This window comes from Balaenoptera borealis (assembly GCF_965194805.1).
Source record: "Balaenoptera borealis genome assembly, chromosome: 9".
NCBI classification, from domain to species: domain Eukaryota; kingdom Metazoa; phylum Chordata; class Mammalia; order Artiodactyla; family Balaenopteridae; genus Balaenoptera; species Balaenoptera borealis.
Genome location: NC_138873.1, coordinates 68,322,933 through 68,346,403, shown reverse-complemented (window position 1 = coordinate 68,346,403; position 23,471 = coordinate 68,322,933). Strand labels below are relative to the sequence as shown.

The 23,471-nt window shown below is 36.9% G+C and overlaps 1 protein-coding gene across 1 annotated transcript; it reads left to right on the top strand.

Moving 5' to 3' along the window:
* The first annotated feature begins 34 nt into the window (after positions 1–34).
* On the top strand, positions 35–21,859 carry PM20D2 (peptidase M20 domain containing 2). Its single transcript, XM_082405990.1, has 7 exons — positions 35–627; positions 2,723–2,871; positions 5,879–6,021; positions 7,361–7,515; positions 14,422–14,557; positions 15,605–15,712; positions 15,948–21,859. The coding sequence occupies exons 1-7, from the start codon at positions 172–174 to the stop codon at positions 16,100–16,102; spliced, it is 1,302 nt and encodes a 433-aa protein (XP_082262116.1). The 5' UTR covers positions 35–171; the 3' UTR covers positions 16,103–21,859.
* Positions 21,860–23,471: the final 1,612 nt, after the last annotated feature.

Here is a 23,471-nt window from a genome sequence, read left to right as displayed (position 1 = left end):
GCGTGGCGCTGGAGGCGGGGCTCGGGGGCTCGGGGGTGGGTCTCCCGGGAGCTGCGGAGACAGCCTGCGCCGCGAACGTCGGGCGTGTGCGCAGGCTCAGTGGGCCTCTAGGAGGGAGCGATCTAGCGGGCGGTCGAGAAGAGCGCTGAGCGGTCACGGGCTGTGGGCACGATGAGACCCGGAGAGGAGAGGCCGGTGGAGGGGGGCGCCTGCGCCGCCGTCTTCGAGGTGGAGCTGCTGAAGCTGCGCGCGGCGGAGTGCATCGACGAGGCGGCCGAGCGCCTGGGGGCCCTGAGCCGCGAGATCTGGAGCGAGCCCGAGCTGTCCTACGAGGAGCACCATGCCCACGGCGTGCTGACGCGCTTCTTCGAGAGCGAGCGCCCGGCCGCCTCGTGGGTGGTGCAGCCGCACTACCAGCTGGTCACGGCCTTCCGTGCCGAGTGGGGGCCGCCGGGGGGCTGGGCGGCGCCGCGCCCGCTGCACCTGGGCTTCCTCTGCGAGTACGACGCGCTGCCAGGCATCGGGCACGCCTGCGGCCACAACCTGATCGCCGAGGTCGGGGCGGCGGCCGCGCTGGGCGTCAAGGGGGCCCTGGAGAGCCTCCCCAGGCTGCCTCTGCCGGTGAAGGTGAGGTGGGGCCCGGGCTTGGGACTCCCATCGCCAGCCCAGGCCGGGACCGACCTGAGAAGGGCGGGAGCCGGCGCTTCCTGTGCGCTTCCGTCCCTTCCCACTCCGGGGCAGGTGTAGGGGACAGCACTCGACGTCCTGGCTTTTGCTAGTAGGCAGAACCCCTGGATCAAAGTCAGTAGTTCATGAGTTGCCGACCTAGCGACATTTTGCAGATTTTTGCTTTTTCACTCCTGCGTAGTTGTAAACAGTTGAGTGGACTCTCTCCCTTAGGAAGGAACGTAGAACCATTTCGTGATGGCTTATTTTTGGTAACAGGGGCAATCGCAATTTGCTGACAAGGTTGTGCAATCTCTGGGAGGAGGTAGTTATTATAGGGAAACCTGCAGACCCTATTCGTTAGCCTCCAAAAAATCTTTTGTTTGTGGCAGTCCTAGGAGCTGTTGTGATTCGAATCATTGGAATTTGGATAGGAAATGTTCAGTCGTTAGAACTACAAAACCTCTAGAAGTATACAAAAAATGGGAAGAGAGTGAACATTAACTACATGATCCTTAAGTCTTAAAGTTTATTTCGCGATTTTAAGAAATAGCTCGATCCTTTAAACGGGGAAATATTTATGTTAGCCACAGGGCAAGTTTAACCTTGTGTTACTCTGTTTTTCCAGATGGTATATTCTTTCTGTGGGCTAAGATTCAATCACCACTGCTCAGGTTAAGGGGAAGACTGATGTTATATTTTAATATTCTTTAGCCCATTTTTTCCAGTGTCAGTACCTTTCTCTTTTATCCTTACAGTTCCATCTTTTGTGGCTTTTTCTCTTTAGCCGCCTTCTCTTTTCTGCCTCTGGGCCTTGTTTTTCATCTGGCTAGGTTTTTGTTTTGTTTGGGGGAGGAGGTGTCCTTTGCCATTGCATGAAGCACTGGAGAGATTTAGCTTTAACCAGGTTTATGAAAGGTTCAGAGAAGTCAGCAAGATTTAACCTGAAAAGTCATCAGATTTAATGAGTCAAGGGTTAAGAGTAAAAAGCAACTTAATTTAAGAGTTTGGGTGCTTTATAACTTCTGAATAAAGCAAGACTTTGGGAAATACACACACTTCTGATTTTGAATGGTAATACTCAGTTTTAGTAAGGTTATCTGTCTTATCTGAAAATGGAATTTATGTTGATTCTCTTTTCAAGCCAAGAACTTTTCCAACTTGTTTCATTGTGTTCTTATACGTGACCTTGAAAGTATATTAGTTGTTTATAGATAATTTTTCTTTGCTTTTAAAAATTGTTTGAAGAAGTTAAGTTTAAATATCAAAGTAAAATGTTTATTCTGTAAAGTTCTCTTTTGTTTAATTAGGTGTTTGGTGACCAATAAATCTGCCTGGTTGAGCTGGTGGAATCGAATTAGTAAGTTTGTGTAATAGTTGGCCGTTTCTAACCGTGGTATTAAGATTTATTCAATGCTTTTCATAAAGGATTAATGCGTTAAGACCTTTTAAAGAGGTAGTTTGGTAAAGAAACAGAGTTCAGGCCTGAAGGTCAGGGTATCTAATCCCAGCTCAGCTTTAAGCCTTGCTCTGTGATCTGGGGCAAGACATTTCACTCCATGCCTCAAAACCACCCTTCCTAAAATGATGATACAGATCGCTCACCTACCTCACAGGGTTGTTGTGAGGATAACTAATAAGTAACTAGAAAGTTCCTTACTAGTAAAATGCTTATGAATAATTATATACATATATACTAAAAGACAGTCAAAAATAAGCTTTAAGAAGTAAGTCCTAAATAATTTTGAGGAACTTAGTATATAGTACTTATCTCTTTTCATCTTTGACATTAGTTCTATAAAATTGTGTTATAAGATTGGGGAAAGTTTCCTATAGAGACTTTAGTGCATACTTTGAGCCAAATTGGTATAATAATGTCAATTGCAAGTTTGTGGTGAATTTAGCACGGTAGATTTATGCCCACTGCCTTACTTGAGTCAGAGAACAAAACCTCTCTTCATAGTTTGATTTAGATTGTGAATACATATGCAAGGGAACCTGAGTGATATCGCCTGCTAGGATTTTTTGTTGCTCTGACACAGGTATTTCTTTCTAGGTAATTGTTCTGGGAACCCCTGCAGAAGAAGATGGTGGTGGCAAAGTTGATTTAATCGAAGCAGGGGCTTTTAAAAATCTTGATGTTGTTTTTATGGCCCATCCATCTCAAGAGAATGCTGCTTATCTACCTGATATGGCTGAACATGAGTGAGTAATCAAGTTGAAATAAACTTCGTAGTGGAAAACAGGCTATTAGAATACTTTAGTGACTTAACCGGAGGCTAAAACTCCGTACTTCTGCATTTAAAAAGTAAATTGAAAAAAAACAGTAAATTGAAAGATAATGGTGTGATATTTGATTTCCATTGAACGACATTTGGTAGGCCCCTTCTAATTGAGATTTAATATGGTGTTCATAATTGAACTGTTAAAATACTGCCTAAAAAGCGTAAGAATAGCAAACAATATGTTGACACTTATGTTCTATTTTGAATTGAGAGGAATCTGGTTTCTGGACAATGTCTGTCCTTTGATATGGAGTTGCATTTGCAGCTGAATAGATCTGCAAGAGACAGCTTTGTTAGACTTGGGAAGAAAACACACTTCTCTAGTTTACTTATTTTGAGTTCTTTGCAAAAAGGATAAATTATGTTCCTGACGAAAAAATACAGAAACTGACTAGCTGTGGATTTGATTGGAATTTGCCAATATATCCTTTTCTGATTTGTCTGGTGCTGAAACTTTTTTTTTTCTTTTTTATCTTTCTCTATGTTGAAAAGCTCACTTTTTTTTGGTACCTAGGAGCATGCATCATTTAAGTGGTTTAAATTTTTTACATCAGAAATTTCAACCATAATAGTTAATGGTCCAGTTAGGGGTCTGGTCCCAAGGAGCCATGGCTCAGCTGCTTCAGGAAAACCCCATGTTCTCCTCTGCAGTAGCCAGGGAGTAATCGCAGAACCACCCCAGCAGTGCTTCTAGATTGTGTGTTCAGTTATCCTGCATTTCTCTGCATCCCTTGTTTTCAGAGGATGAGTATTTTAACTGTCCTGGTATTTTTGGTCTTATCACCAGGAATAATTGGTATTGTGACAGTAGGAAGAGTCTTTCAACTTCCGTTTCAGGGATGCTGTACAGTAGTACACCTCTGGAAAACCTTAGAGGTTAGAAATCTCTGCCAATGTCTCTGGCTGGAAGGGACCAGTGGCTGCAGGCAGGCTTCCCAGTCCATTAGCCTTCTAGGATTTAGGGTTAGGTACGCTTCTTGGCCTTGATTCTGAAGTCAGTCCATTGGGCCTCAGGCCTTTTCTTAGTATCTGGCTTCTTAGGTTTTTCACTGGCCAACTTTTAAGATGGAAAAGAGAGCAAGAACAAAAATTTAATTTAAAAAATTACTAATCTATTCATGCTAAAAATCTGTAACAATAAATAAGATAAAGCACTATGTCCCTATTAATCACCTTTTTCACATACAGTCCCTTTTCTAGAGATATATATTCTTCCAGGACTTTGGGGGTATATTTATAGACATAAAATAGGTACATGTATAAATTAAATTTTAAAGGAGGATTTTTTCCCCCCTCTGAAATAGTCTGCTAAATATATTGTTGATCTGGCTCTTGCTTTTTAAAATTAAACAATGTGTCTTGAATATCATTCCATGTCAGTTTTTTTTAAGTGTGCTTTTTAAGCCTAAAATACTAATGCTGATATAAAACAGGCATTAACATTTCTTTTCCTGTAGTTTATTGTGCTTTAATTGTACATAGATTTGAACCCTAGAAGAAATGGTGCTAGAGCCATTTTCATAAAGGACATCTTTTTCCATTTTTTAATATTTATCACCAGTTTTGTTAAAATTCCAGTTTCTGGGAGATGGTGATAAGATATAGATTGAGGAAATAACAAGTATCCTAAAATTTAAAATATATATTTGGATGCTTTTACTTGTTTTTGTTTTTTTAATAGAATGTTTGGAATCAGTAAAGAAATGCCATGAGCCTCCTGAATCTAGCTCATTAAAAAAAAAATAAGTCTAGAGTGACTTTTTAATAATTTAAATGTGGGTACTATTAATCAGGCTTAAAAAGTGTTATCCAAACAAGTCACCATTATTATTATTTTTTTGGGGGGGTTATCAGACAAGGCCATGAGTCATGTATTCAAAGAGTTAAAAAAACAAATGGAGGCAAGTCATCTTTATAAATAACTATTTAATATACAATCCTTTCTCTAAACCTTATTGTTTTTTATTGTATCTGAGTAGACTGGTACGAGAACTATTGGGAAGTGGAAAAACAATTTATAAAATTTTAAGGGGGATGTCCCTGGTGGTGCAGTGGTTAAGAATCCTCCTGCCAATGCAGGGGACACGGGTTCGAGCCCTGGTCTGGGAAGATCCCACATGCCACAGAGCAACTAAGCCCGTGCGCCACAACTACTGAGCCTGAGTGCCACAACTACTGAAGCCCGCACGCCTAGAGCCCATGCTCTGCAACGAGAAGCCACCACAATGAGAAGCCCGCGCACTGCAACAAAGAGTAGCCCCCGCTCGCCGCAACTAGAGAAGCACGCGTGCAGCAACAAAGACCCAACCCAGCCAAAAATAAAATTAATTAATTAATTAATTCTTAAAAATCTTTTAAGGTATTAGTGATACAGGTATTCTGGAACATTAATAAAATATTGGTCAGGAACAACTGACTTAACACTAGAATATTTTATAATACTGTGAATATAATCTGATTTTTAGAGGTTGTCTTAACCCATTTCAAATGTCACCTCCTTTCTGTCTTTCCTTGACCTTTCCCCACCCTTAAGACAGAAAGAATTATTTGAGTTTTTGCAGACCTTTGATATAGAACTCTCACAGTACAGTGTAGAAGGAGACAGGAGCCATCTCTTGTAATTCCAGCACTTAATACAGTATTGCATTGTTTGTTTAAATTGAATTGTGTACAGATCTAATTTGTACAGGAGCTCCATTGAGCAAAGTTCTTTTTCTCTGGTTTTTTGGAATGCCTTCTTTGTGTTAGTCACTGTATTACATAATAATAAACTAGAACTAAGGTATGTAAATTGCTACATTATTGCTACAAATTAATTCATCAGTGTGAATTAATTTTGAATAATAGTCGAGTAGTTCTAATTACTTGGATTTTCTTACTTTGATGATATTGAAAAAAGTAATTCCGAATGATGTTTTATTTCCTAGTGTGATTGTGAAGTACTATGGAAAAGCATCTCATGCTGCTGCTTATCCCTGGGAAGGACTAAATGCATTAGATGCTGCTGTCCTCGCCTACAACAATCTGTCTGTGTTAAGACAACAAATGAAACCGACCTGGAGAGTTCATGGTACGAATGTCAAATGCTTTGGGTAATAGGTGGCGCTTAATATATTTCAGTGCAGTATAATTCCTTAATATTTGATTTAAAAAAACATTTGGGAACATTTTATGTACTTTATGAATATTTCAAAAATTTTTAACATTTTCAGAAATTCCTGGGACAGGATACTAGATGTTCATTTATATGTGGGTAAGAAGATAGTTAAGATTATTTGTACATAAATAGAATGGTCATTTTGAGTATTAGAAATAATGTTTTTATGTAAGGATCTATGTTCTTTCTGTGGATATTTGAAAGTTAGAACTTGATTTTTCAGTTATCCTCACTGTCTCAATATTCTGTGGGTATTTGAAAGTTAGAATTGGATTTTTTCAGTTATCTTCACTGTCTCTTAATAACAAAATTTCATCATTTTCTCATTTAAAAAAAAAGTGGTGGTTACTGGTTTTATGTACTCAAGTGCTGTTAATCCTAAGTAACATCTTTTTAAATTATGTGTATCACCTTAATATATATACAGTAATAAAGTACTGTCTTGAAGGTACAGATTTATTTTTTAGTTTAATTCCTTATGATTTAAGAAATTATTATACTTTAAGATCTGTTCTTTGCCTGATTTTGCTATAGTCTGAAATTAGTTTGTAACTGCACTTTTACCAATTTTCTACCTTAGTTTCTTTAAAAAGAATAAACAGGAATATGTAAAAAATATTTCTTTTTAAAACAGGTCATATAAAATAGGTTTTGCATACTTATTTTCATTATTATTTTGAATGGATACATCTTCCTTCTCAGTCTAGTTCCAAATAAATGCATTTGTTTTGACAGTTGGTAGTATACTTTGTCATCTTTGACTTGCATTGGTTTCTTGTTGGCATGAAAATTATTTTCCCAGAGCCAAATGCTATTTAAAATGGGATTCCTGAGGTATGAGGGTAATTATAGAAGCTCATACCATTGGTTTTTTTCCTTATGTCAAAGTTTATCAAAATGTACAACTGTAATAAAACGCACTGAAATAAAAGTCTCCCAGAAGGCTTAAGATAGTTGTAAAAATTTCTAACAGTTTCTCTATAGTCAGGAATCATAATTTCTTAACATCGTATAAATTCCTCAGACTAAAGTACATATAGACAGTTATTTTTTTTCCTATTAGTGAGAAAGTATCACACTGTGCATAGAAACTTGTTGTATAACATCAAAATCTTTGGTTGGTGATGCTAATAAGTTTAAATTATTTTTCTTTATGTATATATTGGCTGAAAAACTTTATGGGTGTATTTAAGCTTAAAGAAATGATCTCCAAGCTCCAAGCTCAATTCCAGTAATTTGGTTCTTTTTATAGGTATAATAAAAAATGGTGGTGTAATACCCAATATCATTCCCTCTTATTCTGAACTAATCTATTACTTCCGTGCACCCTCAATGAAAGAACTTCCAGTTTTGACCAAAAAGGCAGAAGATTGCTTCAGAGCTGCAGCTTTGGCTACTGGGTGCACAGTAAGAACTTTTAAGAGTTAATCTAAGTTATAATCAGAAGTATATATGTGGGCTGGGGTTGTTTATATTGTTACATTTAGAACCTAATTTGCCTCCCTTTTATTTGGCAATCAATGCCTTGAATATGCGAAACCAGTTGACTGAATAGTTGATGTGAAAATCTTTCATTCTTATTTATTTTGCTCAGTGTCTGCATAGGGAAGACTGTAGTCGTCTTATTACACAGGACTTAGAATAACTGATATTGCTGAGCTAGACTCCCTGCCTTTTTGCAAGTTATATTTTTCCTTATTGGCAGTTATGCTTTTGGAATTGCTGTATATAGTTCCTGTAAAGGGAACTTTATGGCAAAATCAGCCAAACCTATTTTTGGTGAAGTGACAGGTATGTATAGTAGTGATATATATACTTATGGCTTGCTGGAATGAAAGTTAAAATAGACACAGTAGTCAAGAGGTTTTGTTTATTTGACTCCTAAAGTCGGCAGCATGTATGTACCAATCATGTAGGGCGTACAGTGGGATGAGAAGCTCCAGAATGCATAAATCTTGCCCTGGGGCAAGCCTGTAGTCTGGTTGGAGAGAGATAAGATCTGGATTTGTGCCTCTCAGCCTCACTGATTCTGTAACTTTTGGAAATGTTATTTAATATCTCTGGGCCTCCATTTTCTCTTGAAAAATGGAGATAATGATATAATCTATCTTAGGGTTCTTATGAGAATTATAATGGCATAATGTTTGTGAAGAGTTAGGGCCAACACTTCATACCTTATTTTTTTCTGCCCTCAGTAGATTGGAGATGTATGATTTATTCAGATAGTAAGAGTGATTCTAAGACAGTATATGTTAAGTGTCCAAAGAGTAAAAAATTAAGCATTCATCCCTTATTTATTTATAATTATAAATATAGATATTTAAAATATTTATAACATAAATACATGAACTATTATCACTAGCTAATATCCCAAGGTATAATATTCCCTTATAATAAGATTCATTGTTATTAGATTTGATTCTATAAGTCTTTTTTCCCTCAGTTTTATTGAGATAAAATTGACATACAGCACTGTATAGGTTTAAGGTATACAACATAATGATCTGACTTACATACATCATGAAATGGATTATCACAATAAGTTTGGTGAACAGCCATCATGTCACATAGGTACAACATTAAAGAAATGGAAAAGAAATTTTTTTCCTTTATGATGAGAACTCTTAGGATTTACCCTAACTTTCATGGATAATGTACAGCAGTGTTAATTATCTTTATCATGTTGTACTTATATCCCTAGTACTTATTTACCTTATAACTGGCAGCTTGTACCTTTTGCCTACTTTTGCCTAATTCCCCCTCCCGCCAGCACCCGACTCTGGAAGCCATAAATCTGATCTCTTTTTCTATGAGTTTGCTTGTTTTTGAAGTATAATTGACCTACAACACTATGTTAGCTCCTGGTATACAACATAATGATTTGATAGTTCTGTTCATTTCAAAATGACCACCATGATAAGTCTAGTTGTCATCTGTCACCATACAAAGATATTACAGAATTATTGACTGTATTCCCCACACTGTACATTTCATACCTATGGCTCATTTATTTTGTACTGAATGTTTGTAATCTCCCTCACCTACTACTCTTTTCTCCCAAACCCCCTTCCCTCTGGCAACAACCTGTTTGTTCTCCTTATGACCCTGTTTCTGTTTAGTTATAGTTGTCCATTTGTTTTGTTTTTTAGATTCCACATGTAAGTGAAATCATACAGTATTTGTCTTTCTTTGTCTGACTTATTTCACTTAACATAATACCCTCTAGGTCCATCCATGTTGTCGCAAATGGCAATGTTTCATTCTTTTTATACAGCTGATTAATACAGCTGCTTAATATTCCATTGTATATATGTATACCTTTAGCTATTGTTTTTACATTCCATCTGTTGATGGACACTTAGACTGCTTCCATATCTTGGCTATTGTAGATAGTGCTGCAGTGAACATAGGGGTGCATATATCTTTTCGAATTAGCGTTTTTATTTTCTTCACATACCCAGAAGTGGAATTGCTGGAGAGTATGATAGTTCTATTTTTAATTTTTTGAGGAATCCCCATACTGTTTTCCATTGTGGTTGTACCAATGTAGATTCCCACCAGTAGTGCACAAGGGTTCCCTTCTCTCCACATCCTCACCAACATGTATTCGTTGTCTTTTTCGATAATAGCCATTCTGACAGATGTGAGGTGCTATTTCATTGTGGTTTTGACTTGCATTTCCCTAATGATTAGTGATGTCGAGCATCTTCTCATGTGCCTGTTCCCGTCTGTATGTCTTCTGTAGAAAAATGTCTATTCAGGTTCTCTGCCCATTTTTTAATGAAGCTGTTTGGTTTTTTGCTATTGAGTTGTATGAGTTCTTTGTATATATTGGATATTAACCCCTGTTGGATCTGTTGTTTGCAAATATCTTCTCCCATTCAGTGGTGGCCTTCTTATTTTGTTGATGGTAACCTTCACTGTTCAAAAGCCTTTTAGTTTGATGTAGTCCCATTCATTTATTTTTACTTTTTTTCCCCTTGCCTGAAGAGGCATATCCAAAAAACAAATTGCTAAGTCTGATGTCAAAGAGCGTACTGCCTATGTTTTCTTCTAGGAGTTTTATGGTTTGGGGTCTTACATTTAAATCTTTAATCCATTTTGAGTTTATTTTTGTATATGGTGTGAGAAAGTAGTCCAGTTTAATTCTTTTGCGTGTGGCTGTTCAGTTTTCCAAACACCACTTATGGAAAGACTGTCTTTTCTTCATTGTATATTCTTGCTTCCTTTTTTGTAGATTAATTGACCGATGGTGCATGGGTTTATTTCTGGGCTGTCTGTTCTGTTCCATTGCTCTATGTATCTGTTTTTGTGCCAGTACCATACTGTTTTGATTACCGTAGCTTTGTAGTATAGTTTGAAATCAGGGCGCATGAGACCTCCTTTTGTTTTTCTTTCTTAAGACTGTTTTGGCTATTCAGGGTCTTTTGTGTTTCTTTACAAGTTTTAGAATTATTTGTTCTAGTTCTGTGAAAAATGCCATTGGTATTTTTATAGGGATTGCAGTGAATCTGTAAATTGCCTTGGGTAGTATGGTCATTTTAACAATATTAATTCTTCCAAACCTTGAACATGGTATATCTTTTCATCTGTTTGTCTCATCTTCATTTGCTTTCATCGGTGTCTTATAGTTTTCCAGGTACAGGTCTTTTACTTCATTAATTAGATTTATTCCTAGGTTATCTTATTCTTTTTGATGAGATCATGAATGGGATTGTTTTCTTAATTTCTCTTCTGATAGTTCATTGCTAGTGTATAGAAATGCAACAGATTTCTCTATATTAATTTTGTATCCTGCAACTTTACGATATTCATTGATGAGTTCTAGTAGTTTTTTGGTGGCATCTTTAGGGTTTTCTATGTATAGCATCATGTCATCTGCAAACAGTTGACAGTTTTACTTCTTCCTTTCCAATTTGGATGCCTTTTATTTCTATTTTTTGTCTGATTGCTGTGGCTAGGACTTCCAATACTAAGTTGAATAGAAGTGGGTGGAGTGGGCATCCCTGTCTTGTTCCTGATCTTAGAGGAAATGCTTTCAGCTTTTTACTGTTGATTATGATGTTGGCTGTGGGCTTGTCATATATGACTTCTTTTTAATTACTAATTTTTATTGGAGTATAGTTGCTTTACAATGTTATGTTAGTTTCTGCTGTACAGCAAAGTGAATCAGTTATACGTATACATATATCCCCTCTTTTTTAGAGTTCCTTCCCACTTAGGTCACAACAGAGCATTGAGTAGAGTTCCTTGTGCTATACAGTAGGTTCTCATTAGTTATCTATTTTATGCATAGTAGTGTATGTAAGTCAATCCCAATCTCCCAGTTCATCCCACCTCCCCCTTCCCCCCTTGGTATCCATACATTTGTTCTCTACTTGTGTGTCTCTATTTCTGCTTTGCAAATAAGTTCATCTGTATCATTTTTCTAGATTCCACATATAAGCAATATTACATGATATTTGTTTTTCTCTTTCTGACTTACTTCACTCTGTATGACAGTCTCTAGGGCCATCTATGTCTCTGCAAATGGCACAATTTCATTTCTTTTTATGGCTGAGTAATATTCCATTGTATATATGTGTCACATCTTCTTTATCCATTCCTCTGTTGATGGACATTTAGGTGGCTTCCACATCCTGGCTGCTCTAAATTGTGCTGCAGTGAACATAGGGGTGCAGCTGTCTTTTTGAGTTACAGTTTTCTCTAGGCATATGCCCAGGAGTGGGGTTGCTGGGTCATATGGTAGTTCTGTTTTTAGTATTTTGAGGGACCTCCATACTGTTCTCCACAGTGGCTGTACCAGTTTACATTCCCACCAACAGTGTAAGAGGGTTCCCTTCTCTCCACACCCTCTCCAGCATTTATTGTTTGTAGATTTTTTGATGATGGCCATTCTGACTGGTGTGAGGTGATACCTCACTGTAGTTTTGATATGTATTTCTCTAATAATTAGTGATGTTGAGCATGTTTTCATGTATTTCTTGGCCATCTATATGTCTTCTTTGGAGAAATGTCTATTTAGGTCTTCCACCCATTTTTTGATTGTTTTTTTTTTTTTTGATATTGAGCTGCATGAACTGTTTGTATATTTTGGAGATTAATCTCTTGTCGGTTACTTCATTTGCAAATATTTTCTCCCAGTCTGAGTGTTTATGGTTTTCATTTTGTTTGTGGTTTCCTTTGCTTTGCAAAAGCTTTTAAGTTTAATTAGGTCCCGTTTGTTTATTTTTGGTTTTATTTTCGTTACTGTAGGAGGTGGGTCAAAAAAGACTTTGCTGCAATTTATGTCAAAGAGTGTTCTGCCTATGTTTCCTCTAAGAGTGTCTGGCCTTACATTTAGGTCTTTAATCCATTTTGAGTTTATTTTTGTGTATGGTGTTACGGAGTGTTCTAATTTCAGTCTTTTACATGTAGCTGTCCAGTTTTCCCAGCACCATTTATTGAAAGACTGTCTTTTCTCCATTGTATATTTTTGCTTCCTTTCTCATAGATTAGGTGACCATAATTAGGTGCGTGGGTTTATCTCTGGGCTCTCTATCCTGTTCATTGATCTATATTTCTTTTTGACTTTTGTTATTGAGGTATGTTCCCTCTACACCTCCTTTGTGGAGAGGTTTTTGTTTGTTTGTTTGTTTTAATTTATTTATTTAATTCTTCGTTGCTGCGTGCGGGCCTTCTCCAGTTGCGGTGAGCGGGAGCCACTCTTGGCCATGGTGTGTGGGCTTCTCATTGCGGTGGCTTCTGTCGTTGCGGAGCACGGGCTCTAGACACGCGGACTTCAGTAGTTGTGGTGCATGGGCTCAGTATTTGTGGCATGTGGGCTCAGTAGTTGTGGCTCATGGGCTCTAGAGCACAGGCTCAGTAGTTGTGGCGCATGGGCTGAGTTGCTCTGCGGCATGTGGGATCTTCCCAGACCAGGGTTCGAACCCATGTCCCCTGCCTTGGCAGGCGGATTCTTAACCACTGTGCCACCAGGGAAGCCCCTCTCTCTTTATCTTTAATTTTTGCCATTTAAGGACAGCATGATCCTCTTTGGGTTGATCCTATTTGGGATTCTCTGTGTTTCCTGGACTAGATGTCTGTTTCCTTTCCCAGGTTAGGGAAGTTTTCAGTTATTATGTCTTCAAATATGTTCTCTGCTCCTTTTTCTCTCTCTTCTCCTTCTGGGATCCTGATAATACGAATGTTAGTACTCTTGATGTTGTCCCAGAGGACTCTTAAACTGTCTTCATTTTTAAAAATTCATTTTTCTTTTTTCTGTTCAGCTTGAGTGATTTTCACTACTCTGTCTTCCAGTTTGCTGGTCCATTCGTCTGTATCGTCTATCTACTATTGATTCCTTCTAGTGTATTTATTATTTCAGTTATTGTATTCTTTAGCTCTGGTTCTTTTTTATATTTTCTAACTCTTTGTTAAAAACTTCTGACTCCTCACTCTGTTCATCCATTCTTCTGAGTTCTCTGAGCATCTTTATGATTGTTACCTTAAACATCTTATCAGATAGATTGCTTATCTCCTCTTCTCCTATATTTTAAATAGTCTTTTAATAATTTTTTATGTTTTGGCTGACTTGTAGTATCTACTTAGGTTGTCATTGTTTCTAACTTAGATGTTGCTAAAAGTAGAATATTACCTTTGCCATTTTATAATTGGTTTTTGCTAATGCTATTGGGATTATCTTTAGTTTGTGGGAGTATTGCCCATTTTTGATTTAGTCAAATCTAAATCTGTAAATCCTCTTAACTGGGCACATATAAACTGCTTCTGTATCTTCATGCACTGAAATTAATAAATGAGGACCATAGTCAACCCTTCCGCATTGTGAATCTTCTGTCTTGCTCAGGGTATGTTATACCTTTCAGACCAGGCAGTGGTGTCAGTGTCAGTGTCAGTTTGTATATTGAAAATCGGTAAATCTTGATTTCTTTCTTTTAGAGGCTATAGCCTACAGCAGTGTTTCTTAAGTATGTGGTTTTGGGACCACATTCATCAAAATTACTTGGGCGTGCTGTCTAAAATGGAGACTCCTGGCCTCTCCCACACCCTGTTTAGGGACTGAAGTTGAGACTCACTGACTAGGTGACCTCGTGTGCTTTGGTGCATATATAATGTAAAGGAGATAGGGTCCTAGGAACTCCCGTTATAGAAAAACATACTTTTTTAAGGTAAAAGATTTGAGAGAGTTTATATCCTGAAGGGGAGGTGCCTCCTCTTAAGCCTCTTTCTGTTAGAGAACTATTGCTAGTTTGAAAATTAGATAGTGAATTTGAGTTTCTTAATTCAAAATTTGTTTTATAATTTTTTTATTAGGTAGAAATTAAAGGTGGAGCACATGATTATTACAATGTTCTTCCCAATAAGAGCCTGTGGAAAGCTTACATTGAAAATGGAAAAAAGCTGGGAATAGACTTCATTTCAGAAGATGCAATGTTGAATGTCCCTTCAGGTGATTAAGTTCTTTCAAACATATCATATGCTATTTGAGGAAGGGAAGTACCATCCATGGTTAAATGGTATTGTTTAACAGCTTTGGAGGTTGGGGGAGGTATTGCTCGTGATTTTTAATGAGATTTTTCACAAACTTAATGGGTAGGGGAAAGACACTGATGCACTCTTCAGTGAATGTAGAATGTCAAGTGAACAGATTTGTTTTTAGAAATAGCCAACATACTCTTTGCTTTATATTCTCAATATTTCTAGTGTTTAAATTTGCTTAGTTCTAATTTTTAAGTAAGCTACTTAAAGGGGAAATAGAATTTTAATTCATTTCCAGTCATCAGTAAGCAGGTTACTAAGGACTTAGTTATATGGGGGCATTTTCAGTTTCTGAGGAGTAACAAACAATTGTTAGAATTTAAATAATCATAAGCATATCAGGTTATTTTAGGTTTTTTTCCTTTTAAGAGCATTATTACTAATACGTTTGCATGTTAGAAAAGCCTCTTTTAAAATATAATAATAAATGTTGATGAAATAGACTCAGAGGGACTTGGAGATAAAAACAGGGTGTTGATGTCATTCAGTGAGATAAGAGTTCAAGAGAAAGAGCAGGCTGGAGTATGGTGGGTTGGTATTAATTATTAGTTTGTTAAATTTGAGGTGTTCACAGGACTTCTAAGGAAAGCTGTCCGGTAGCCTGTTCCAAAAGTTGTTTGGGTGGAGACTTAGGGGTTGTCAATACATGAGAGGTGATTGAAACCATAGGTTTCAATGTTGATGAGGTTGCCCAGGTACACAGGAGGAGGAGTCGCCCAGAGATGAAACCCTAGGGATCACCAGTACTCAGGTGACAGGTGAAGGAAAGTGACTAGAGAGGGAGACAGAGAAAGCCAGACAGTTAGGAGAGTGGAGTCATGGAAACCAAAAGAGCAGAGAATTTCTGGAAAGGAAGGAGTAGTAAATCATGTCAGGTGCTATAGAGATTAAGATAAATGTGCTTTAGTGTCCATTGGACTAGCAATTAGAAATTCATGGTTTGTCTTACCTTTCCAAGGATCTACTGATTTTGGAAATGTTACTTTTGTGGTTCCTGGGATTCATCCATATTTTTACATTGGATCTAATGCCTTGAATCATACAGAACAATATACTGAAGCTGCAGGTAAGTGTTATTACAAGTGAATGTCTTGGCATTTACTCTTTTTGTAGTAGTAGTTGCCTTTCTAACTGTTTAGTTTAGCCTATTATTACTTCTTTACCTAACAACACCTCAGGAAATACTATATTGTGGTGGGCAGTTGGAGAGGCAATTTAGATATTGAGAGCTAACCAGAAAACTAATAAAGTAATTTGTAATACATATGAGGTTATCTTTATTCATTTTATCTACCTTTTAGGATCACAAGAAGCTCAGTTCTACACTTTGCGAACGGCCAAAGCTCTGGCAATGACTGCATTGGATGTTATTTTTAAACCAGAGCTGCTAGAAAGAATCAGAGAGGACTTTAAATTGAAACTTCAAGAAGAAGAGTTTTTAAATACAGTAGAATAAAAGGAAGATTTAGGAGCCACTCACGGATCATGAAGAAGAAGTGATGATTTTCTTCTTTAATCTTTTTTAATGAGGGAGGAGGGCATGGCTTGTTTTTCATTCTTAAGGGAGTCAAATTCCTCTTACCTGAAAAGTGAGGACATGATGTGGAGAAAACACATTGCCTCATATCTAGAGTGAAAATTTCACAACTCTGTATATGATGGAATTGTGACATTTCAGGGCTGGTATGTAATGGCATTTCATAAACAACCTGGATGACACATGGTTTATCAGTGATAACATTTTATAAATCCGTATGTTGTGTGAGTGTATTTGAAAGATCCAAGAGATTTCAAGCCTTATATCCAGAATTGCCACATGAAAGATTTTTTTTGATATAGGGTGGTAACATTGTTCTATAAAGTTGTTTTAAAATTCAAGTTCTAAATTTAGGGAAGGTTCATCTGGAATATCTGACTATATCTGTTTTGGTTTAGAGAATTTCTTCACTGACAATAAAAGTACGCTTTTTATCAGAAATGCTATGGGGAAACAACTAGAAACTCAGGTACAAAGAATAAGCTTTAGTTTTACCATTTGAAGGAAAATGAAAATGTTCTTTTTTATATATAATTTACTCTGAGAGGTGGCATTAAAGTGCTATTCCTCATTCCATATTTCAGTAATAGAAAAAATGGTAAATGGATAGGATTAGACTCTTCCTGTAAGGTGTTTGCTTGGTAGCCCCACGTGTTCCAGAGGAATTTAACTAGAGGAGTGATGTCTGCTTATCTTGAATGTTAATGCCATATAACTGATCCCCTCTACCTAGCAGCCCTATTCAGGTTTCTTCTCAGAAGCTAGCCTGTCCAGCTTGAGTAAACTCAGTAGTTTATTAAATTTAGGGGACAGACTTCTAAGCCTCCTTAAGCCCCATGCTAGCTCAATATAAACTAAAAAGTATTGTAAGTTTTTCCTGGTGTGACTTTCTCGAACATGATAAAAGAATGTGAAACAAGTATCAGGTAAAACAAATTTTTTTTTTTTTTTTTAAAGGCCAATGATTTTTTTTTTTTTTCCTTTTAATTTATGGCTGTGTTGGGTCTTCGTTTTTGTACGAGGGCTTTCTCTAGTTGCGGCGAGCGGGGGCCACTCTTCATCGCGGTGCACGGGCCTCTCACTATCGCGGCCTCTCTTGTTGTGGAGCACAGGCTCCAGACGCGCAGGCTCAGTTATTGTGGCTCACGGGCCCAGTTGCTCCGCGGCATGTGGGATCTTCCCAGATCAGGGCTCGAACCTGTGTCCCCTGCATTGGCAGGCAGACTCTCAACCGCTGCGCCACCAGGGAAGCCCAAACAAATATTTTAAGCTGTGAGTATAGTAAAGGTCCAGTAGACTTTATTTTAAAGGGAGTCCTCAAGTTTGAGTGTAAGCATTGCAGAGATGGAAGGGGAAGGAGGGAAAAGTGAGCATTTGGCCTCTCTGCTGTAAGCAAGTCACTTGGGTGCTCTCTGCCTTAGGCTCCTCATTTGGAAAGTTAGATTAGATCCCTCATCCTTACAGTCCTTTAAACCTCTAATTCCTATTCTATCTGAAATTATTTAAAGTTGAAACAAGGAGAAGGGAATTTGGGTGGAGAGTTAGTAGTTGAGAATTGCTTTTCTTCCATATCAGAGGTCTGCAGACTGCGGCCTGATTTGGCAAGCAGCCTGATTCTGTATGGCTAGCATGCTGGAAATGGTCTGTACATTTTGAAAGGGTTGTAGAAAAACATAAAGCATCAGCGACCAGATCGTGTGACCTGCAAAACCTAAAATATTTACAATCTGGCCCTTTGTAAGATAAAGTTTGCCAGCCCATCCTATGTAACAGTAAAATAAAAACTGTTTCTCTTTGACTACATCATATAATCAGATCTTCTCCTAGAAGAAAACTTGAAGCCTCTGAATTGAAAACATTAAGAAAGGGACGTAGACAGCAGTGCTCTGTGTTGACCATCATAATGCATCAGTGGTTTCTCCTCATTGAGGGTTCTGGCTCTTTCGAAGTTTGCTTGCTTTTCGCATTTACTTTGTTCTTGGATACAGCTACCCTGCTGCCTTAAGGCTGTCCTCTGTGCAAGCCGCTCTTCTAACCCTTCACATCAGCTTTTAGAACATGATCCTCCATGACACTCTTTGATTATTTATAACCTCAAAGAGGCATGGTTGGTATGTATTTTGCAAACAGAAGAGGGATCAACAAAGGCTTCACGCTGAGAATTGGATATGTCCAAGACCTCTGGTTTATAAAAACAGAATTAGTTTCCTAATTATCAATTTAATACATTTCTCAACTACAAGCTTCAAATTCCTTATATAAATCCTGCACTCTAAGGAATGTGGTTTTATTTTCTAAAGCCTCGCTAAAATTCTAGAACAGTGATTGTTAACTGGTGTCCTGACCCACTGATATTCTCCTGTCTTTCGTGAACTGTCACAAGTTAACTGTCACTCATACGAAGTATTTGTGATGAATTTACTTTTTAAAAACGAATTAGAGAAAATGTCAGGTTAGAATTCTGTTGTTGCCAATTCACTTGTGTTCTGATAAGCATCCTGCATGAGAGAGCAAGGTGTCGAGTTGCTGCTGATGTGCAGGGGAGAGGTACAGCCTGTACCAGCGCTATCCGCCACAACCCAGTCGGAGGAGGTAATGTTGACATACCGCTAAGATTTGTGTCCCTTCTGAGTTTCTGTAAGATTTTGTTTCCCTTTCAACATTTAAAAAACTTGGTCAACATATGGGATTACCCATTGGAATATATCCTGGATTTATCATGTCAGAAAAGAGGTTGAGATGCTCCAGAGTCTATCTAGAAGTATATATTTTTTCCCCCAGATCTCACCTTGACATTTTACATTATTTTACTTTAAGTTATTTAATATAATTCAGACTTTTTAAATCCCTTTTTACTTTTTATATATCAGTGAATTAACTGAGCCATATTACACTAAAGAGTGTAAATAAATAACATAAATAACTGCTGAGTCAAAAATCTGTCCAGAGGAACAACGGTAGCTAATCTTCACTATGCCATTTGAATTCGGGAGACTACTTCATTTGTAATGGTAGTTTTTCCTTTTGGAACTAAGTTCTTTCTTTATCCTCATACTTCAATGGCATGTTTGGAATGTGCTAAATTTTCATAAACTTTTATACTTAGCTTAAATTATCATTATTGATTAGTCCTCATATTTTGGATTAAGTCTCCAAAGATTTTGGAAGATAAATGGGGAAGCACTCGATTACAGGAGAACAGTGTCACTTTTAGATAAAAAGGGTTATATATAGCTCTTTATATTTAAAAGACAAAAATTTATTTTTAGGAGGTTGACACATGAATAGGACTTTTTCAGAATTTTGTGTCTTGATTTTGAGGAAGGGGGCAGCTAAGTTTTTCTCCCAGAATTAATTTGAATGATGACACTTTACTGTCACTTGGATTCAGTGACTGTGCGTTATTCCTCCACTAGATTGTATGTTCTTTGAAGCCATTGTCTTCTCAATATGCTTAATTTCCTTCAAGTACACTAAAACCTGACTCATCTGGAAAAAAACAGGCCAAGAAGCTGAGTTCATGTAAAGTTTAAAATAATATAATTTTTAATATATTGAATTAGTTTCTGACCTAAACTAGAGATATAGGTGGACCTGCTTGAGGTATCTTTGTTTTTATGGAAAATGCTTTTATTGCATGCTTTTTTTTTTTTTTTTTAATAACTTTCACTGTTCACAGCCTGAATGGAAGGCCTTTTCCTCAAATAGCAACTTTTGGCTATCTTTGTTAAATTAATAGACCTTAAAAGTATAATTCAAATTAATGGTTTAAATTTAATTACAGATTGAAAATGTTTTCTCTTTTGTGACTTAATTTTAAAAGCAGGCCTGACTGAATGTGGGACCTGTATAAAACAATTATGTGGTACTACTAATTACTAAGTTGCTATATACTATATAATAAGACTGAGTATATCTAATATTTAGCTTGCCTCTTAAAATTCTCAGACTGCTATTCAGTTTTAAAAACTACCCACAGTTTATGAACTACTCAGGAAAATTTTCCCTTTTAATTACTTCTTCCTGTAGTACTCATAAGGGCTGGGGCATTTAGGATAAACTAGAACATTTTCATGTGTTTATGGATACTTGTATAAACTGAAAGTGTTTTGATTTCCCACAATCCTCCAAAGGACTGTTTATTTATTGATGAGTTGTGTTGATATTTTTGCTGTTATAATTTCAGCAATGGAGTTCAGTGAACATTTGTCGAGGAGAGCCTACTTCTAAGCACTGGGGATAAGACAAAGAGTAAGATACGGTCCATGCCCCAAAAAAACTTGTGGTTGGTGGTAAGTTCTCATAAGATTTGCTTCATCTGAGCAACACTGGGATTGAGGGAGCATCTGAAGGCTGCTGTCTTGGAAATTTTTGAGGAAGTGTTTCTAAAACACTTAAAAATACCTGAGTCATGTCAGTCTGTTTGAATAGAAGAAATCGATATGAAAAGTCTTTTCTTAAAAAGTGATTGTCTTATTTTATAATATATTCTTTTTAAAAAACCATTTCTGATAGCTGTGTTTTATACATTTCTTTTTATCTGAAGTATCTCTGGTCTTCTGGAAAATGTCCTACATAGCACTAGCCTTCAAACTATCAAAGTAAATTTTCATTGTAAAATGAATTAATTGTCTTTGTGCCAGCTAGCAACTCATTATAAGACTGTAAGGTATGAAAAACTACATCTTTATTTTTTTTACATACTTCAGGCATTTTACAAACCAATTAAATAGTTGAGGATAGTGCATTTTGACATGTATGAAATAATTTTTTCAAGTAAGCAATCAGTCTCTACTACCATCAGATCATAGTCATTTTTAAAATATGTTAATACATACATATTAAAGTATGTATGAAAAAATCTAAAATGTTAATAAATACGTTTATCAAATAGCAATGGTCTTGGGGTTTTTTTCAACATAATTAGGGAGTTTTAAAAATATATGAAGATAAAGAACAGTTACCCAAATACAATGTGATGTATTATATTCTCTTATGCATCAGTATTACAGATGTTGATTTGCTTTTAAACTTTGAACGTCGTATTATTTATATGAGAATTTTAAAAGAACAATTAAGTTCTTTTGTTTAAAAATAAATGTTTTACTAGTCTCAGATGCTGAAAAATGCCAATGCAAGTTTTACATGGTAAGAAGTAGGTACATAATTACAGTATTGAATTTTCTTTAAAAAATTTTCTTTCAAATTTTTTTTCAACTTCAATACAAAGTATTGAAGTAATAACTCAAATGCAGCAACTGAAGCCCAAGTGGAATTCTCCACTGGATTGGAAATATAAAATAATTAACAAACTGGTCCTTCACCACAGATGGTTTGAGAAGCACTGGTCTTGAACTTTACATGCTACATAGTAGGTGCTCAGAATTACTTGCTGAATGAATGAATAAATAAAAAGATGCCACTGGTAAAAAAAAATATTTCCTCATACTAACGTTTATGTATTGTGCGTGACATTTTGTTTACTTGTTCAGTATTCATCCATTATCTGTAATAAGGTGAACGAGAACTGGGTTAGGAGTCTTTTACCTGTTAGCCATTTAATCAATACATGCCAGTCAGTCTTTCTCTGCCTTTAAAATTTCCTCATTCAGCTTCAAATGAAACAGCAAATGTGAAAGTACTTTTTCCTTTTTTAATAAAACTGGGTTTTACAAATGTGAGGTTTCATTGTTATTAACAAACCTTTTTTTTTTTCTTTAAGTTTCAGGTGTACAGCATTATAATTCGACATCAGTATACACTGTAAAGTGATCACCACCACAAGTCTAGTTACCATCCATCACCATATGCTTGAGCCCCTTCACCCATTTCTCCCACCCTCCCAACCCCTTCCCCTCTGGTAACCACTAATCTGATCTCTGTATCTTATCAGTTTGGTTCCGTTTTATTTTGCTTGTTCATTTTTTGTGTGTTTTTGGTTTTTTTTGTTTTTAGATTCCACATATATGTGAGATCATATGGTATTTGTCTTTCCCTGTCTGACTTATTTCGCTTAGCATAATTCCCTCTAGGCCCACCCATGTTGTTGCAAATGGCAAGACTTTGTTATTTTTTATGGCTGAGTAGTATTCCATTGTGTAATACATATACCACATCTTTATCCATTCATCTGTCAATGGACACTTAGGTTGTTTCCATTTTTTATTCTCTCTAAAACCTGGCATCACACTTCTCTATGCAATATGAATTATGAAAAAACTAAAGAATATTGGTCAGGAACATAAAACACAGGAAGAGAATATTGCTGTGAAATAAAAGCTGGTCTGACTAGCCCCAGTGCTAACACTCTGCACATCTTTGTGATGTCCACATTGTATCACAACAATAATAAGAAACCCTCAGACTCCTGGAGTGCCTTTTGAACTACCCAACAGAGAATAAATTATTTTTGATATAGTTTTAGTCAAGTGTATTTTACAGTATTTTAACTCTTTAAAAATTAATTATCCAATATGGCCATATGGTACCTGCATATTAACCAGACAATATTATTAACCAAATCTTCCTACTCTCCAGTCATGCCAGCAAAAGTTTTTTAAGTACTATAGATGCCCACATATAAGGCAAGGTTTTCTCCAAAGTTATCAGAAAAGAGAGTAATGCTTTGTATTTGGGTCTTTACAAAGTCAAATTACAGAGTTCTCTCTCAGTTACATAGCTTTGAGAGCAAAGTACTGTCTTGGGAAAACATTACCATGGAAATCACCTCAGTCGATGCTACTTTTAAATGCTTGTAGAGGTCACCTGAGAGAATTGCTAGAAAAGATAGCAAAGAAACAACATGAATTTAATAACTTATTCTTCATAATCACTAGTATAGATATCAATGTAAACCAGCCTTTTAAAGATGTTTAAAAAACAATATGTGATTATGTTGCAAAGATCAAGAATAAATACTTGTAAGATGCACTGGATATACTATTATGCAGCTGAATAATTCCCATGGGCATCTGTTATGGGCTGAATTGTGTCCTCCCCAAATTCGTATGTTGAAGCCCTCACCTCCCAGTGTGACTTATTTAAAGATAGGGCCTTTAAAGAGGTAATTTAGGTTAAATGAGATCATAAGGGCTGGGCTCTAATCCAGCATGACTACTGTCCCTAAAAGAAAAGGAAGAGACACCAGGGATGCATGTATTCAGAGAAAAAAGCCATGTGAAGACACAGCAAGAAGGCGGCCATCTGCCAGCCAAGGTAAGAGGCCTCAGGAGAAACCAAACCTGCTGACACCTTGATCTCAGACTTCCAGCCTCCAGAACTGAAAGAA